At 37.1% G+C, this 16,958-nt stretch overlaps 8 protein-coding genes across 8 annotated transcripts; 4 read left to right on the top strand and 4 right to left on the bottom strand.

The window, feature by feature from the left end:
• Positions 1-619: 619 nt before the first annotated feature.
• On the bottom strand, positions 620-1,516 carry SPOG_03225 (P-factor pheromone Map2). The gene is made up of 2 exons (XM_013169638.1): positions 994-1,516; positions 620-948 (listed from the first exon to the last, which is right to left on the bottom strand). The coding sequence occupies exons 1-2, from the start codon at positions 1,235-1,237 to the stop codon at positions 791-793; spliced, it is 402 nt and encodes a 133-aa protein (XP_013025092.1). The 5' UTR covers positions 1,238-1,516; the 3' UTR covers positions 620-790.
• A 707-nt stretch (positions 1,517-2,223) lies between these two features.
• SPOG_03224 (uridylate kinase) lies at positions 2,224-3,764 on the top strand. The gene is made up of 2 exons (XM_013169637.1): positions 2,224-2,653; positions 2,922-3,764. The coding sequence occupies exon 2, from the start codon at positions 2,943-2,945 to the stop codon at positions 3,513-3,515; it is 573 nt and encodes a 190-aa protein (XP_013025091.1). The 5' UTR covers positions 2,224-2,653; positions 2,922-2,942; the 3' UTR covers positions 3,516-3,764.
• A 774-nt stretch (positions 3,765-4,538) lies between these two features.
• Positions 4,539-6,063, top strand: SPOG_03223 (20S proteasome component alpha 7). The gene is made up of 4 exons (XM_013169636.1): positions 4,539-4,571; positions 4,611-4,708; positions 4,755-5,237; positions 5,302-6,063. Exons 1-4 carry the CDS (start codon positions 4,569-4,571, stop codon positions 5,480-5,482), a joined length of 765 nt encoding a protein of 254 aa, XP_013025090.1. The 5' UTR covers positions 4,539-4,568; the 3' UTR covers positions 5,483-6,063.
• Positions 6,064-6,534: 471 nt separating this feature from the next.
• Positions 6,535-8,356, bottom strand: SPOG_03222 (UDP-galactose transporter Gms1). Its single transcript, XM_013169635.1, has 2 exons — positions 8,083-8,356; positions 6,535-7,968 (listed from the first exon to the last, which is right to left on the bottom strand). Exons 1-2 carry the CDS (start codon positions 8,176-8,178, stop codon positions 6,991-6,993), a joined length of 1,074 nt encoding a protein of 357 aa, XP_013025089.1. The 5' UTR covers positions 8,179-8,356; the 3' UTR covers positions 6,535-6,990.
• Positions 8,357-9,465: 1,109 nt separating this feature from the next.
• Positions 9,466-11,287, top strand: SPOG_03221 (CaCA proton/calcium exchanger). The gene is made up of 2 exons (XM_013169634.1): positions 9,466-10,089; positions 10,176-11,287. The coding sequence occupies exons 1-2, from the start codon at positions 9,740-9,742 to the stop codon at positions 11,053-11,055; spliced, it is 1,230 nt and encodes a 409-aa protein (XP_013025088.1). The 5' UTR covers positions 9,466-9,739; the 3' UTR covers positions 11,056-11,287.
• Positions 11,288-11,512: 225 nt separating this feature from the next.
• Positions 11,513-12,973, top strand: SPOG_03220 (mitotic spindle checkpoint protein Mad3). The gene has a single exon (XM_013169633.1). It carries the CDS (start codon positions 11,833-11,835, stop codon positions 12,772-12,774), a length of 942 nt encoding a protein of 313 aa, XP_013025087.1. The 5' UTR covers positions 11,513-11,832; the 3' UTR covers positions 12,775-12,973.
• Positions 12,043-14,612, bottom strand: SPOG_03219 (SUA5/yciO/yrdC family protein Sua5). Its single transcript, XM_013169632.1, has one exon. The coding sequence runs from the start codon at positions 14,212-14,214 to the stop codon at positions 12,988-12,990; it is 1,227 nt and encodes a 408-aa protein (XP_013025086.1). The 5' UTR covers positions 14,215-14,612; the 3' UTR covers positions 12,043-12,987.
• A 10-nt stretch (positions 14,613-14,622) lies between these two features.
• On the bottom strand, positions 14,623-16,614 carry SPOG_03218 (SNARE Ufe1). The gene is made up of 3 exons (XM_013169631.1): positions 16,045-16,614; positions 15,651-15,885; positions 14,623-15,598 (listed from the first exon to the last, which is right to left on the bottom strand). Exons 1-3 carry the CDS (start codon positions 16,171-16,173, stop codon positions 14,994-14,996), a joined length of 969 nt encoding a protein of 322 aa, XP_013025085.1. The 5' UTR covers positions 16,174-16,614; the 3' UTR covers positions 14,623-14,993.
• Between the last annotated feature and the right edge of the window lie 344 nt (positions 16,615-16,958).

Below are 16,958 nucleotides of genomic sequence, written 5' to 3'. Positions count from 1 at the left end.
CATATGATTGAGCCTTACAAATTAAAAGAAGGCAATACGGAGGAAACGACACATAGGACGAAGTTACCTCTTTGTGAAAAGATATTCACATGTCTTCCGTAAAAGCTTCTGAAAAGAACGGTTGAGTCAAGACAGAATATCCACATTCGAATTTGGGCCGCAATTGACAAAAAAATTATGACTGAACAAATCCATGTGCTTAGTAATCAAACAATACTAGCATAAGAAAGTTTGCTAGAATTCCAGCAATTCCTATACTTCAAGTACGATGCCGTATAATTTCGTCGATAACTGTAACTTGATGGCTTGTATTTGACTTTAAATCAACAGATTCATTAAGGATGTGATTTTTTTTTGTTTAACCTGGATGAAATATGCTAACTTCATACATGCAGTTTCCCGAAAGCTGTTAAATTCCAGTCAGAGTAAATGGGCTCTTATGTTGACACAATGGATAATTGAGCAATCTACAAGCCTTCGATGAACCCATTTGATCAATTCAATACTGGAGTATTATAAGAGATTTCTTTTCAACTCACAATCTAAAGTTGGCTACGTGTTTACAAATAACGTTTAACAATTTTTCGTTGAAAACCGACAAAATAAAAAAAATTAGAGTCTCTGTATTCATTTGCATAAATTATAGGCAATTACCTTATAAATAACTACTAATTAGAAAAGCATTAGGTTCCTCAGAGGAAATTAAGGGCAGCTAAAATTAACATTTTCACTGCAAGTATAGATTGTTGCTAACAAGCATGGGTAAAAGAAAATTCGTCTCAATAATGCATCAATCTTCAAAATGAGCAGTAATGTTCGTCTGTGCCGCGGTAGAATTGAAGGGAACGTTCATGACATAGAATTCTAAGAAATGATGGTAATCCTCCTTGTCCTTATCAGTCTTTAGAACAGGTTCCTTAACTTCAGAGCTTTCACGCTTCTTCAAGTCTGGTCGGTCAGGGTTCTGGAAACTCCACCAGTTCTTATAGACACGAAGGAAGTCTTCATAAGTCTTGGCAGGAAATTCAGGAACTTCACGCTTCTTCAAGTCTGGTCGGTCAGGGTTTTGGAAGCTCCACCAGTTCTTATAAACACGTAGGAAGTCTTCATAAGTCTTGGCAGGCAATTGATCGTTAGAGGGTACCACAGAATTGGCATCAGAGCCCCCAGCAGGAGTAGGTATCGGAGCAGCAGAGGCTAAAGCAAAAAGAAGAGCAACAAGAGAAAAGAATTTCATATCGGAAAGAAAAAATGAAAGAATATTACTCAAGAAAAAAAAGTCAAGCAAAAAAGAAAGAGTTTCAGAAGAAAAGAAATTAAAATCAAAAAATAGAATGCGTAAAGAGCGTTTTACAAGGTCCAAAAGTTCAACTCGTCGAAAGGATTAATGCAAAAAAAGAGATTTGCAAATATAAACAAGTTATAAAGAGAAGAGAAAACTTGAATGTGTTCTGGTTAATTAGAAATAAAGCGGGCCCTATATATATCATCATGAAATCCATGAGTTTCCTTTCTGGGATGATTATGGACTTGCCAATTTCTTTGTTTACATGAAATCCTCATTTCGTGTTTTTATGGGATAAACCTAATGACAACACGATTGGTTGGATGAAAGCACGTTTCTTTGAAGCGAGGCACGATTTCGCGGGGTTATGTACTTATTAGCCATTGAAATTGTTTACATCAAGGATGATATAAGAGCAAACCAATATTTTAATGTAATTGGTTCGTTTCAGTAGAGATAAAAAAGAACAATAGAACCATCTCTATTGAATCAGCAACTTAAGATGGTCACATAAGCCAATCATAAAGCAGTCGCCCCGACCACCAAATAGTCGGTTAAGGAATTTTATGAAAACAGAAACAAAGAATTCATAGAAAAAGAGGAGTGTGTACTTTTCTGAAGAGGAATCCAGCTGTTTAACAAGATTTATTCTTCCATTCATCCGCTCATTCTTCATATCGTTTGTTTATGATCTTTTCAAATCATAGTAGTGAAATTTTCTTTACAGGGAAAGGAATCTTTGTGATGTATCAGCGGTCATCTCCAACCATATCTAATTTCCGCCTTCCGTTCCTTATCAAAATAAACAAGTAAACAAACAAACTAATGGATAGGTCCGTTTTTACTTGTACCGTCATTGTTTCCATCCATATTAATAGCGCTCACTCAGAAACCAGATTAGCTTGTCTATTAAACATAGCAAAGGGATCAGATTGAATGGTTCATAAAAGACAAAAATAGAATCCCTTCTGTTAAGCATATTAAATTACTTAGAAACTTGTACATTTTGTAGTGATTTTCGTATGAATGCTTTCCTTTCTGCATTTCATTCTCCATAGGGATTTTCTGTGAAACAACATCTTGCATATTGCATTTATTTACCTCTTCACGAAGCCCTCTTTTCTACAATTGATGACCGACTTCTCGGAATATCCGAGGAGGTACCCCGGCCGTCCCGAAGACAATGGTCTGCTGGAGCAGCTTCCATATACCAGAGTGAAACAGCTTACAAACAGCATACATCCAAACGGCAAGTATTAGACGAGAGTTTGGCCTTTGGTTTTTGGTCTTCCCTAGGTCTGTACATATATTCTATTCTGTTACTTTTTCTGGCATCCTTTTCTCTCATTTTCATCTTCTGTAAGAAACGTAAGTTGTCCATTAAACGCGCATTGAGAGCGGCATCTATTCGAGATTTACTATGTAGCTACATGTAGAAAGCGATGCTTGTTTGCAATATTTCCGTCACGTTTAACTTGTTACGCGTTTTTTTTTTATACCTAAGAGTGGTCATAACATGCATTATTCAAAGTTGACAACATCTGGAGTTCGCGCATTCCGTCGGTTTCACGTGACTTATCCTATCTTATTTGCCAGCTCATTATGCCTGTGTCTGCTATGCTAACTGCTACTTCAGAAACCCTTATAGCGCATCATCATGTATAAAGTAATCTTTGTTTTGGGTGGTCCTGGAGCTGGTAAGGGAACCCAATGTGACCGTTTGACGACAGAGCTTGGCTGTGCTCACATCTCTGCTGGTGATTGCCTTCGCGAGGAACAAGCCCGTCCTGATAGTAATGATGGCAAACTCATTAAAGAATACATTACAGAGGGTAAAATCGTACCTATGGAAATCACCTTGCGTCTTTTGGAAGCTAAAATGAAGTCTTATAGCCTTCAGGGCATCAATACCTTTTTGATTGACGGTTTCCCACGTAAAATGGACCAATTCGAAGGATTCGAACGCGCCATTTGCCCTGCTACTGTAGCTCTTTTCTTCTACTGTGATCAGGAAATTATGTTGGGCCGCTTAATGGATCGCGGCAAGACCAGTGGTCGAGATGATGATAATGCCGAATCCATCAAGAAGCGTTTCGTTACTTTTACCGAGACTTCCATGCCTGTTGTCAATGCCTTGAAAAACGACAATCGTTGTATCACTATCAACGCTGAGCATGACCCTGATACTGTCTTTGAAACTACGGTCAATGCTTTGCAACCCTACCTTTAGCTGCTTAAAACCTGTTCAATTATAGACCGTCCTTCAAAAACTTATTTTTGACTGTTATTCATCCGAAATAGGCTCTTAACGTATAAGTAGATATGGTATGTACCTGTGTTATAAGATTTAAGACTTCACTCATCGCTTACTACTTCCATATGACAATTTACAAACTAGCTCTACCAAATTTCGAAACTTACACAAGAAAATTTTATTATTACCCAAAATATACGTGCATCTTTTTATTTTTGACACCAACAACAATATTGTGTAAGTTCCAATAATGAAACATTATAGTAATTTTGTATGCTTCAGTCAGAAACTTTGCAATGAAAATAAGAATCAAGTGAGCAACGAATCGTGACATTACATCCTTTCTACCCTTTTCTATGTTCCTCATTAAACTATACCTATGTATCACGGGCGCAGCTACTCTTATTCGACCCACAGAAATGAATCATACCAGACATACAGACAAGATTAGTCGGAATCGAGTTGCCTGACTTTCGTCAGGTGCCGCACATTGCACTAAAAGACATCTTCTCGGGTGCGTTTCAGGATCTCACAGAACATGCCTATGAAATCGAATTTCTGGTACACCCGGCAGGACTTTCGTCCTCCGCTCCTCACGAGCATGCAACGAAGAAGTTCCTCCGACCTTACCCCCTCAATGCGCTAAAACACTTGTAAACAGTGCGTTTGAATTTGAGGAAGTGCGGCGTTTGTCCGTACGCCCGGCATGGTTCTTTTCTGCAGGTTCCATCTTTTGATCTTTCTCAACTAAATGGAGAAATAAAATCCAGTCTGTCTTACACTGACAGAAGCCTCAAATTACTTATTTCACCAATATCTTTGATAACTCATCGATCGTACATTGCATCCACCATATTTTTTTCAGCTTAACTCTTTTGCATTCTCATTCATTTCACACAACTTCTCCAATTGGTAAATGCTAAGTTTTAATCTGTGCACCCTATACTTATATAATATTATGTGACTGCCCTGTAGACTTGGGAGCTGGTACTCTCAAGTACCTTCACCAACTACGCATAACATAAGCAAATGGTAAGTTGGATAAATTTAGCGACTTTACTCACATTTTAGAGTTCAATTGGTACAGGTTACGATTTGGGACTTTTCTTTTCCCCGGATGGACGTCTGTTTCAGGCCGAATACGCGTATAAAGCAGTGGAGAATGGAAGGTAAGTGATTTTTGAGGTTTAGAAAGTATTCGTCTAATCATTACAGTACTTGCATTGGAATTAAATGCCAAGACGGTGTGATTCTTGCTTTGGAGAAAATCGTTATTAGTAAGCTGTTAAAACCTCGTGCCAATCCTCGTATAGGATCTGTCGGTCGTCATATTGGTATTGCAACTACGGGATTCATTCCTGATGGAAAGCATATCGTAAAACGTGCCAGAGATGAAGCTAATTCTTGGCGTGATAACTACGGATCTGCCGTTCCTGGTCCGGTTATGGCTGATCGACTTGGCAACTACGTTCAACTTTTCACTTGCTATTCAAGTGTACGTCCTTTTGGTGTTATGTCTTTTGTTGCTGCATATGATGACCTCGGACCCCACTTGTACATGATTGAACCTAACGGCGTGTATTGGGGATACAACGGCATTTCAGCAGGCAAAGGTCGACAAATCGCTCGTAATGAACTGGAGAAGTTAGACTTTTCTACATTGAAAATGAAAGATGCTGTAAAAGAAGCAGCAAGGATGTATGTATTAAGTTCCGTGATTGGTTATCCTTAGGTGATTACAGCTAGCTAACCATTTTTGTAGTATATACGCTACCCACGACGAAGAGCATAACAAAGAGCACGAAATAGAAATGACCTGGGTTGGTGAAGAAACCAATGGCATCCATACGGCTGTCCCCGACGATCTATTACAAGAGGCAGAAGCTTATGCTCGCCGTACCGTTGAAGGCGGTGAAGATGAGGATGTCCCCATGAATGAGTAATTTATAATTACAAAATTCTCGTGAATGCAGCTTGTTTCTTACATTTTTTATACATAATATATCTTTGCCGAGTCCTTGGCTTTAAGGATTGACAGTTTGAATCCCTTCAAATTCTATCACTATCTTTTGTCAAAAAGCAACCAAGAACGTCCTTATTTTGGCAACCTTATTGTCCTTTCTTTTATAACCGATTTCCAACATGATACGAAAAATTGTTTGAAACAATATCCTCACTTATAAAGAGCTTCACAGCTTGATTAACGGTATATGCGTTTTCCTATCCGTCGTTTTCTTATATTCCACAGTTGATGCCGATAACACCGTTCATTAGCTTGAATAACTCGGAATGATTCATGATTCTTTATACAGCGTCCTTTATTTTGATTCACAAATAAGGCAACCAAAAGCTCCTTGTGCTTTATTGGGACTTTTCTATAGACTATTCTATTCTTCTTTTCATGGCTCGTAAAAATTTATGAAATTATTATAGCTATAAATGATTATGAAACAAAGTCAGTATAATATATAGTTACTTAAATTCGACTACTTCTTATACATAACAAAGACATTCAGTATATTGTATTTTTTATTCATTTTCCTAAAAGTTTTCTAAATTTTACTTAATTAATTAATTAATTATGTAGCAACAGTTATTGAGGTGAATTCCACTAGTTCGAAAAACATCTCACCCAACCGTCTCAAGTTTGATCTCCAGTATACATTTAACAGGTAATTTCTGTATCATCCAATATGTTAACAGCCCTGCTTCGTAACTGTTAAATAAGCGTTGTTCATTATAGAAAAGTATGTGATTTAATAGCCTTATATAACTACTTTTTTAGCAGTCACGGGTTTTACCAACAAGCGTTGGAAACTGTTGGGCTTCTTTAAACGGTAAACAAAAGGTATTGCCGTAATAGCCTGCCTTCAAAGAGCATAAAGAAACATAAGAAAAGCAAGGCTTTTCTGTCGTTGGCTGCGTAGTTATTGAAAATGGAATAATTTTTTTCTTTTTTTTTTCGGTTTCTTAGATCACTTTCTTGGTGAAACCAAAAGACTTTTCCCCTTCAGACAAGTTGTATCTTTACATGATTATTTAGCCCAAAAAATAAGTTCTGCTATTTAGAAAATCTTTCTTTACAAGATTCATGAAATATCAAGTATACGTATAAATAGTATTTTGATTTTAACCGCTCAAGTATATATCAAAATGCTGAAAGAATTATTAACTAGGTATTATGAAAGCATATGTACAATGCTATAGACAGAGACCATTCCTGTAATTTTCTACAGTCTGTTTTCATAAATTAGAAGGGAAAACAGTCTAGTTAGTTGAGTAAATTAAAATGAAGCGTTTTTGAGAGAGCCTGTAAAAAGAATGTGAACCGAAATCGAATAGAGTAGAATTGAGTGGAAAGAAGAAAACAACCAAGTTTGGAAAACTATAACAAAAAAAAATAAAAATAAAAATATTATCACTGTTGAGTCCTTTTTTGAGCTTTTTGCGCTTAATTCTTGGTTACGTTGGACTCGGCGGCGTCACCGGAAGCAGCCTCCTGTGTAGTTAAAGGAATATAGTTCCCTTGATCAACCGGTTTTTGCTCGGGCTTTGTATATAGAAACGTGGCGGCAATGACGAACGCTACTCCAACAACAAAGGCAAATGAGATCTTAAAATCCAACAAGTAAACACTCACCAAAGAAGACAAAATGATACTGATACTAGTGGAAAAGTTCTTCATAATGTTATCAGCAAAAGCAACACAGAGTGCAACAATGATGCCACCGAACGCTTGAAGGAGGATAGCGAACCAAACGACAGGATTGTAACCGTAAAAGAAACCTTTTTGAGCAATGTTGGAGTAGTCGCTAACGAGGATGGTGAATATACAAGGCACAATAGAAAAGAAGGAAAGTTGAACGTTACGGACCCACAGAGAGGGATTCGTACCCTTCAAAACCTTTTCAAAATAAACGCCAGCTAGACCACTAATTAAGCAAGCAGAAAGAACAGCTGTAAATCCAGTCAATGGATTCATGTACGTAGAGGCCGGTGATGTACTATCAGAAGCCAAGTTTTGCAGCTGCACGATAGCGATACCACCAGTCAAGATGAAGAGAGACACCCACTTTGTAAGGCCGAGCTTGCGATGGAGCAACACGACAGAGAAAATAGCGGTAGTAAGGATTTTTAACTGATAAGTCACCTGGAAAATGGCAACCGATAGGTTACCAGCTGCAACATACTGCAAGTTGTTTTGACATGTATAGAGGAAAGCAGGAATTCCAAGTTTCCAACTGTCTCCACCAAAGATTTGAGGTAAAAAGGCTCTTAAGCGAGCTTCACTGCCCACATTTCTGCGGAATTGGTAGTAGCCAACTATAAAACATACAATCAGCTTGATCAACTCATTTAACAAAACGGCGGTAGATGTAAAATATCGCTTATCTTCATAACCAGGCATAACACGCGAATAATTTAAGGTCTATTATGTAAAGTTAATATCTACATTCCCGAACAAAATCAATACAAAGATAGAAAACCAATGATGCCCAACAGCATTCATCCGCCAGCATCTTCAACCATTCACAATGCATACCAAAATAAGAGCGCTGTTTTGAATCGTCAACAATGCCAGCGCTATATACTTCATAGGAATGCCTTTAAATTTCACTTCATCCCCTTTATAAGCCATGTTCGAAAGTCTCAGAAATTGGTGCGAAAGAAGATACGCTTGAAATACGAATGTAAGATTCCAAAACTTGCTTAAATATCCCAGTACAAGAAGCAAGTCACCTTTAAACAATGAAACAAGGAATGAAGGAATGAAGGGAAAAAAGGAACTCGAATCCTGTACAGTTGGTTGAGTCCAACTTGAATTTACCACCAATCCCCCTAAAGCTTACTTTAAGTCGACGTCAACAAGGCACTACATTGCTGTACGCTCGACAATTACGCATCGTGGTATAATACCGTAAATGGTTGTTTCCACCAAAAATCTATGCAGCAAGAAAAAATCCAATACAAGATAAAGGTTTTTATTAGAGTAAGAGAAGCTTTATATATAATATATATTCTATTATTACATTTTGAAAAGGTTGACTTTAGTTTTAGATGGTAGAAACTTCATGGAAACAAGGTTTAAATGAGGGATTATCAGTTTTCGTTTGGCTTTTCATGAGTTGGTCAACGACCTAACGAAAACCTCGTAGTTGTTGGGGACGTTGGTACTGCATTCGACAATTTCAAACCTCTTGAACTCTCAGGCTCCTGGTAGTTTTGTATTTCCAAGTGCGCTTAAGACATGGTTGAAGTAATGTCCATCTCCCATAACTGATGAAAAACGGCCATAATATCAATTGCATTTCATGAGATTATGGCTACCTTCAGTTCAATCCATAAGGTTGGAATTTATTACTCTTTAGGCTTGCAGACACGAAAAGCTTGCATCGACCTTGGATAGCAGCAGGTTGGTCACAGTGTTGGTACGGATCAATTCATAATTTTTGAAGAGTGGTAGAGCATACAACTTTTTGTTACCATCAAGTACGCAGACTTTGTGAACATGCTTTAGTCCTTAAATACGAGCGTTGTCAGCTTGACGAATTACTCGACGTAAACAAGGGATTCTGCTTCTGTAAAAAACTCCTGTGTCATCAGCGTGGATTAATAGCTTTTCACAGCCTTATGCCTAGACGGTTTTGGCTTGTCTTTACATGTATATATGCATTGGCTCAATAAACTTCAAATAGCTGCCTAAACTTGAACCATCATACAGAGACATTGGTAAATCCCAACGTGAATCAGCTGGAAACGTGATCTTCCTATCATGAAATGAAACTATGATACTTTTTCGTTTTTTAAACTTCTTCGTTTGTTTAATTAGTGATGACGGAGGACGTAAACATAAAAGAACCATCTATTCGAATATCGGTTGCATTGATTTTTTTTAATTTTCTTTTTAATTTTTCTTTCGTTCTTTCTATTTTGATGCGTTCTTATGTTCCAACACAAAAATTCATCATAAAAAGCATGTTCCCTCCACGTAAAACTTTGCCTATAAGACGTAGTGATTGTCCTATTCTTTTGCAGTGTCAAATCTCGTACAAAACACTTACTTTCCTAATACGTTCGAGTAAACTTTAGGCTTGAATATTAAAAGTAGCGTCTAATTTTCTTGATATTTATCAATTTATCCAAGAAATTTTTGCTGTCTAGGAAATTGGTCACCCTCCCAAATTCCTGACATTACTGAGATGATTGAGAGGTTAAAGATAGCTAAAACTAGATTAGAAGCTATGAATTCATTTCAATACTCTACTGATCGCAGAGAACGTCTTCCTTTGCTTGGAGACGAGCGCGATCAATCTATGGCCCGACACAATGCTATTGTAACCACAAAATCCGTTCTTGCCTCAAGTTACATTAATTTCCTATTAGTGTTTGTCCCCATCGGTCTTCTAAGTGGATGGTTTCAGTGCAATGCAAAGTATGTCTTCTTTCTGAATATGCTAGCAATTGTCCCTCTCTCTTCCCTCCTTAGCTTTGCTACCGAACAATTGGCGTTTGTCAGTGGTCCTACTCTTGGCGGATTATTGAATGCTAGGTAAGTTGATTTGTTTTTACGAAAGGTTCATTACCAGAATGCTCTTTTGAAATTCTATATACTTTTTCTCTGCTAACTTCTTTCAGTTTTGGTAATGCAATCGAGCTCATTGTCGGTGTTTTGGCTTTAAGACGCGGTGAAACCCGTATCGTACAAGCTTCGTTGCTTGGCTCCATTTTGTCCAACTTGCTGCTGGTATTTGGTATGTGCCTTATTACTGCAGGAATTCGACACCAAATTGCTAGATTCAACGTTACTGTTGCTCAGACAATGATTGCAATGCTTGCCTTGTCTACTGCCAGCATAATAATTCCTGCTACCTTTCACTTTAGTCTTCCCGATAATAAGACTAGTGAAACTGCTTTACTTCAAATTTCTCGCGGTACAGCTATCATTGTCCTAATTGTTTATGTTTTATTATTGGTTTTCCAATTAAAAACTCATAAGCATGTCTGCAGAGATGTTAATGAATCAGAAGAAGACGAAGATCATGAACCCGTTCTTGGATTATATGCTTCTATTTTTGTGCTAGCTTTAGTTACTGTTTTTGTATCTTTATGTGCTGATTATCTTGTTGGTTCCATCGATGCCTTGGTGGAAGAAATCAACATCTCCAAGACTTTCGTCGGTTTGATTATTCTCCCTGTAGTTGCTAACGCCGCTGAACATGTCACTGCAGTTGTTGTATCTTACCGTGGTCAAATGGATTTGGCTCTTGGCGTTGCTATCGGTTCTAGTATCCAAATTTCTATGTTTTTGGCTCCTTTCTTGGTCATTGTCGGTTGGTTCATTTCTCAGCCATTAACGCTGTACTTTGAGTCTCTAGAAACAGTGATTCTCTTCGTTTCTGTATTATTAGTGAATTACTTAATACAAGACGGAGCCTCTCATTGGCTTGAAGGTGTCCAGCTCCTTGCTCTTTACGCCATTGTTGTTTTGGCATTCTTTTACTACCCGACTCAATAAGCTGATGGGTGCTGAGACTTTCTACATTTCTTACGCTTTTTTATTATTTTCTTCTAATAAAGTTTTGACATTCCTGGTCTTTGGAGTCGTCAACCTTCTTTCATGACTTAGAGTATCAATGTGTGTTTTGGCTTCTAATGAAATCCAGCTTTCAATTGTTTCTGTCAACTTGTTTATTCTTTAGATGATAGCCGAGATTTATATATAAAACAGGGCAAAGGTTTATACACCACTTTTGGCCGTTTCAACTGAAAGAATAGATTAGAATCATTTCATGCTATCGACCAATCCAACAGAAACTTTTAAACTCTTTATATTTTGTTATGTACAATAACATTTACACAATCACATAGGAAAGTGTAATATTGAGAGTTGTTTAAAGGGTTCCATCTTTATACATTACACATACAAATTCCATTGAGACTTCTGCCTGTTTTTAACCAAGAAACAATAAATTATATGAATCCAAACTGGCCATATTTACTGCTCTCAGATATGAATCCAAACCTCATTTTTCCTTTTACCTCTCCCCCCCAAATAAGCTCATCTTATAGGGGCACAATCCCAAACAAAGACCAAACAAAATAAAAAGAATATAATAGGTATTACAGCCTAATGTATTATTCATTCTTTCACTAATATATCGGGTTTCTTACACATTCTCTAATCATAATTGAGAAACTGTCTATTTATGATAATCAATTGCTTTCTTTCCTTTTTCAAATCCCATATCGATTAATTTATTAAAGACTGGTCAAAAATCAAGCATTCTACACAATGGATTCAACATCGAAACAAAACCAAGCATCTATCGATATAATCGAGCACTCGAAAGAGAATATCGAACCGAGAAGACAAGGTCATTCCGCTTCAGCAATCAGCAAAGCTTTCTCTAAAGATCATGAGCAAAAATACAGCAACCAACTACACGAGGAAAGAGCGAACTTTGAGAAAAAACTCCAAGTGTCAGACGAAGAGGAGGATCCTTTACAAATTTGGATTGACTACATTCAATGGACTTTGAACTCTTATCCCCAAGGCAATACCACTGAAAGCGGGTTGCTTTCTTTGTTAGAGCGCTGTTCTCAACATTTTATAAAAGTGCCTGTTTACAAAAACGATATACGCTATCTTCGTATTTGGATGCAATATGCAAAGTACGTTGATGATCCTGCTGAACTGTTCTCTTTTTTGTCTCTTCATGAAATAGGCACGAACTTTTCACTTTATTATGAGGAATTTGCAAGTTACTATGAATCAAAAGGATCATACAAAAAAGCCGAAGAAATCTATCAAAAAGGGTTTCTTCGAAAAGCTAAACCTTTCGCTCGGTTTCAAGAACGCTATCATCAATTTGTCCATCGTAGAGTCATATATGCTCCTGACACTATTTCTACGAGCCCAACTAACGAATATCCTCCTCTACAAACTACTTACCAAGCGTCTAGTCTTCAACCAAAAAGCCGGAGCAATGAAGATTCTATTCCAGAAGCGAGAAAGTTTTCTGTTTTTTCAGACGCTGAGGCTATTGAATCTCAGAACGGTAAATTCAGCAATCCCTCCTCCTGGGAAGCTTTTGGAACTGTGGAACAAAAAAGAAAAGAAAATACAATTCCTTCTCGTGCTTGGGTCGGTGAAATTTTACACACGCAGTCCTCCCGCAAAGTCGATCCATTAGATAATTTTTCTGTCTATCAAGATGAAACTTCATCCCATTAATGTGTCTCAATTTTTAATGAACTTCTGAAAATTATTTTTTTATTCCCTATGCCTTTATACTTTGAAAAATTATGGTTAAGTATCAAAATTCTAATTTGTCAAAGGAATCCAGCGGGTTATCCACATGTCAAAAGTTAACTTCCATTATATACCATTTATAAACAGATCTATAATAAAAATATAAATAATTTATTCACAGTCATAAAACAGAGGCTAATCCGAAGAGTCTTTAGTAAAAACCATGGAGGCAGCTTTAGAAAGACGATTCATTATAGCCAATCCCTCATTATCTTCAGTAACACCTTCCACAAGAACAAAATTTACACCTAGTAAATCCAACTCACGTAAGTGAGCAAACAAGTTTTTCGTTATTTCGGAACCTTCTTGTCCTAAATCAAGAAAAATCAAGTTGCTGAATTCCTGAAAAGATTCCTTTTTCCACTTTCTGCTACACAAAACTCCAATTTTGGCTTCATCTTTATCCATAGTTTGTTGTCTTAGCTGTTCATATAAACAATCCATCGCTTCATGTTCTTTGTAGTCCAAGAACAGCATAACTTTTGCAGTGGGGGAATAGTGTCGATATTTCATACCTGGAGTTTGAGGAATATAATTTTTTTCCATATTTATTGCGGTAGGTTTGTAGACTTGAGTGTTTACCCAGATTCCTCCACAAGCACGAATTTGTTCAAGACTAACACCGCCTGGTCGTAGAATAACAGGCGGATTACAAAGACCATTTACTACTGTACTTTCAAGTCCGACACCGCAAGATCCGCCATCCAAGATTAGGGGTATCTTCCCTTGCAGATCATTATATACATGTTTAGCCTGGGTGGGCGAAGGTCGAGTAGAAGCGTTTGCCGACGGAGCGGCCAAAGGAACATCAGCAAGAGCTATTAAGGCAAGAGCAACAGGATGTTCAGGCATCCTAACGGCAAAAGTAGGTTGATTTGCTGTGACCACTGGTGACACTGGTGGATGCTCATTATTTTTTACAGGTAGAAGAATAGAAAGAGGTCCCGGCCAAAATCGATCTATCAATGGATCGTAAACTTGCGGAATCAAAGAGTCATCTGAAAAACCCTTGTTTTGTGTATTCAGAGGCTGATTTTTCGAAATAAGTCTACGAAGCTGATCTAAAGAAGCAATGTGCACGATCAAAGGGTTATCAGCTGGACGATTTTTAGCCTTGTAAATAGAGTAAACAGATTCTGTTCTTCTCGCATCAGCACCCAAACCGTAAACGGTTTCGGTAGGGAAAGCTACAGGCTCATTTGTATTTTTTAGAAGTTCGGCAGCTTCTTGTAAAGCGCTCAAAGTACTTGAGGGTTCAATTGAAAGCCTTGCAATATTGAAAGGGTGCTCTTTAGGATCCTCTGGCTTGCTAAATTTTATTAAAGATGAATCCACCGTTCGAATTTTTGTTTGCGTCGACATTCTACGATAGAAAAGGCTAATAAAAGCCAAGCGCTTCAAAAAACCCAATGTGTGCAATTTGTAAGTAAGAAATAAAGAATCACTAACAGCTAAAAATGGGAAGCCAATAGAAAAAAAAATTTAAATTGACCTTTTCAAATATCCATAAAACTCAAATAAAACCCAACCAACAATGAAAGATTGATTTTCTGAGACTTGATAATCTTAAGAAACAAATAGTTTTCCTTGGAATTTGCACTTTTATCCAAATTTTGATTTCTTGCAATACTTGTTTAGTAATCAGAATGGATTCCCAAGAAAGAGGAGAAAGTGCCTTACAACCATTCAGAAATATGAGAATAATAATATTTTCAATGTAAAAAAAAGAAACCAATAAAGGTGGAAATTTCTAGGTTTATATATTACTTTGTGAATTGAAAGCTGAATTTGATCAATTTTATGAGTAACAGCATAACTTAATAAGTTGAGTTAAGAAAAAAATCATTGAAACAAATCTATCTAATGAGTCAGATAATACATGTTTTCTACTACATAGTCATAAAGAATAGCGCATAGAAGCCCTTTAGGAATATCATGACAGGTGGCTTGAGGGGATTAGTGCTGGCTTTAGCGAAAGTAAACCAAGAAATAATTAGATAGAGAAATGACTTGGACCATATTAGTAGCACATATGAAAGGATTTTCGTTACGCGAATAAAAAAACTCATAAACCCGAATTCAGAATTTTTGGGACATAAACAACGTAGTTCAGAGAAAAGGTAAGAGGGAAGCGAGGTATATTAGACAATTCGGTCCAGAGCCAGCAAGAGTAAGCCAAGGATAGTGAAAAGAAAAAAAAATATTCTAGCTGTACGACTATTTCGTGATTTAGCGTGAATGAGTTGACGGTTTCCACCGGTAATTGAATCAGCTACACTCATAGCATCATCATATAACTTTTCCGCTATAGTAGATTGAGCGGAAAGTTGAGTAGATATTTCTGTCTGCAATCTAGCAATTTCAGTTAACGATTTTCCTGTCTCATGCACTTGTTGCATCGTATGCTCAAATTCTTGCAGCAAGAGATCATTTTCTTGTTCTAACTCCATTAGCTGCTCTTGGCTAAAATAATTTGGAAGCTCAGAATCAGGAATTTCTGCCACTGACATATCATTTGCTTGCTGTGGATGCAAGATATCAGACATGATCGTCTTTCTTTCTTGAGCACGCCTCAGTCGCAGGTCTTGAAGTCGATACAAAGTGGAAGAGACGTCTGATAGTTCACTTTGCAGATACCATAAGATAGAAGAATAATGAGCAACTATGGTTTCGGTTTTCGTAAGTTTTTCAGGGCTCTTAAAGCTTTGCAACCATCCCGTCCGTTTGGGAATCTGGTATTGTTTCTCTAGATGTATCAGTTAATACTATGAATGGATCAGTAACGCTGGTTCAAATACCTTTCAACTTCTGCTGAAGAGAGCTAATTTTCTGGACGCAAGAGTTGATAATTGTTGATGCTTGATGGTCAATTTCATCCCTCTGTAAATCATTCAGCTCCAACTTGGAAAGCTCCTCAAAAGAGCATTCCATCAAAGGCCTTGACAACTTGTGAACATTGGAAACAGTACGACCTTTCAAATATGCTCCACGAATCTTCTCAAGAAACGTACAAAGATGAACAATCGTATTGTGCTACAATAATTAGCGGTGAATAAACACCTAATATAGAAAAGGAATTGCCTGCTTATAGAAAGAGAAGGGAACACACCCTTTCTATGCTATATAATGTCCAGGGTCAAATACCTCTCTCTCTAGTGTGCAACCGTAATTCGCTTCAAATATTCAACTTACGATTAAATAAGCTTCTGCGAGAAAAGCATCTTGAACGTTTGAAAGCTTGGGCTTTCGCAGAGAAACGTTTTCCAAGTCCACGTTTCCTTTTTCAATAAATCCAAAAAACTCGTTCGTCCTGCTTGTCATGTTTCACGACAAATATGCTTTATTTATACTCATAAATACAATCCAAATGGAATAATAGGTATGATTTCCGATTCTCTTAAATAAATAACCCAGGTGTTTTCTTTTCGCAAGAGCTGTAAGACTACAGATTCTCATAATAGCACAATCTAGCGACCAACGCTAACCATTGGAAGTAGTAGTAGGATTAAAAAAATGAGAGCTAGTTGTTCTTAACCATTCTTTGTTATTTGTTTTTCTAAGCTTGATTATGTCTTAGATGCTGCCGAAAGTTGTTTGTTTGCTTACACTCATAAGTTTACTGAAATCACTTTACGTAGTTTGTAAACAAACAATCGAATGCAAAATTTAGACGAATTTGGGCGAATTTGATAGGATTCGATATAAAATATATAATTAATGCTCCAAATTGAACTAAAAAAGCTTGAATTAATCGATTGTAAAGGGTTTGGAGGAATTCGATGTATACTGTAACTTGCGCGAGTACACATATATCTGCTCGGTTCCCCAGAGTTGTCACTTTACCTTTACCATATATCATTATTGTACAGTTGTATTCCTTACCATAATTTTTTTTTGTTTCGTACTATTTTCTTATCCTCTATATTTATTTATTAAAGGCATTAATTATAATTGGCATTCTATCTACGTCCAGGTTTCGCTTTCCTTTGAACTGGGAAGCAATTCCTTCTTCGCTTGGCAAACTCGCATTTTAGTCCATCCACTTTACTGCTAAAGCTAAGTTACTAAGGGATCTTTTGTTTTCTGGTTTATATCCTTACCGGCGT

This window comes from Schizosaccharomyces cryophilus, assembly GCF_000004155.1.
Source record: "Schizosaccharomyces cryophilus OY26 unplaced genomic scaffold supercont4.7, whole genome shotgun sequence".
NCBI classification, from domain to species: Eukaryota; Fungi; Ascomycota; class Schizosaccharomycetes; order Schizosaccharomycetales; family Schizosaccharomycetaceae; genus Schizosaccharomyces; species Schizosaccharomyces cryophilus.
Note: the sequence above shows the minus strand (reverse complement) of the source record. Positions and strands in the feature narration are given on the sequence as shown.

What these genes read in the sequence shown, in the direction of transcription:
- SPOG_03220 (XM_013169633.1), top strand. Translation starts at nt 11,833, where the DNA reads ATGGATTCAACATCGAAACAAAACCAAGCATCTATCGATATAATCGAG.
- SPOG_03223 (XM_013169636.1), top strand. An exon ending in AAAGCAGTGGAGAATGGAAG is followed by an intron (nt 4,709 to 4,754) that starts GTAAGTGATTTT and finishes TAATCATTACAG; the next exon opens with TACTTGCATTGGAATTAAAT. An exon ending in GTAAAAGAAGCAGCAAGGAT is followed by an intron (nt 5,238 to 5,301) that starts GTATGTATTAAG and finishes CCATTTTTGTAG; the next exon opens with TATATACGCTACCCACGACG.
- SPOG_03221 (XM_013169634.1), top strand. Translation starts at nt 9,740, where the DNA reads ATGATTGAGAGGTTAAAGATAGCTAAAACTAGATTAGAAGCTATGAAT. An exon ending in GGCGGATTATTGAATGCTAG is followed by an intron (nt 10,090 to 10,175) that starts GTAAGTTGATTT and finishes AACTTCTTTCAG; the next exon opens with TTTTGGTAATGCAATCGAGC.
- SPOG_03219 (XM_013169632.1), bottom strand. Translation starts at nt 14,214, where the DNA reads ATGTCGACGCAAACAAAAATTCGAACGGTGGATTCATCTTTAATAAAA.
- SPOG_03224 (XM_013169637.1), top strand. Translation starts at nt 2,943, where the DNA reads ATGTATAAAGTAATCTTTGTTTTGGGTGGTCCTGGAGCTGGTAAGGGA.
- SPOG_03218 (XM_013169631.1), bottom strand. Translation starts at nt 16,173, where the DNA reads ATGACAAGCAGGACGAACGAGTTTTTTGGATTTATTGAAAAAGGAAAC. An exon ending in TCGCAGAAGCTTATTTAATC is followed by an intron (nt 15,886 to 16,044) that starts GTAAGTTGAATA and finishes TAATTATTGTAG; the next exon opens with CACAATACGATTGTTCATCT. An exon ending in TCTTCAGCAGAAGTTGAAAG is followed by an intron (nt 15,599 to 15,650) that starts GTATTTGAACCA and finishes TGATACATCTAG; the next exon opens with AGAAACAATACCAGATTCCC.
- SPOG_03222 (XM_013169635.1), bottom strand. Translation starts at nt 8,178, where the DNA reads ATGGCTTATAAAGGGGATGAAGTGAAATTTAAAGGCATTCCTATGAAG. An exon ending in AAAACAGCGCTCTTATTTTG is followed by an intron (nt 7,969 to 8,082) that starts GTATGCATTGTG and finishes TTTACATAATAG; the next exon opens with ACCTTAAATTATTCGCGTGT.
- SPOG_03225 (XM_013169638.1), bottom strand. Translation starts at nt 1,237, where the DNA reads ATGAAATTCTTTTCTCTTGTTGCTCTTCTTTTTGCTTTAGCCTCTGCT. An exon ending in GACTTATGAAGACTTCCTTC is followed by an intron (nt 949 to 993) that starts GTGTCTATAAGA and finishes CTGACCGACCAG; the next exon opens with ACTTGAAGAAGCGTGAAAGC.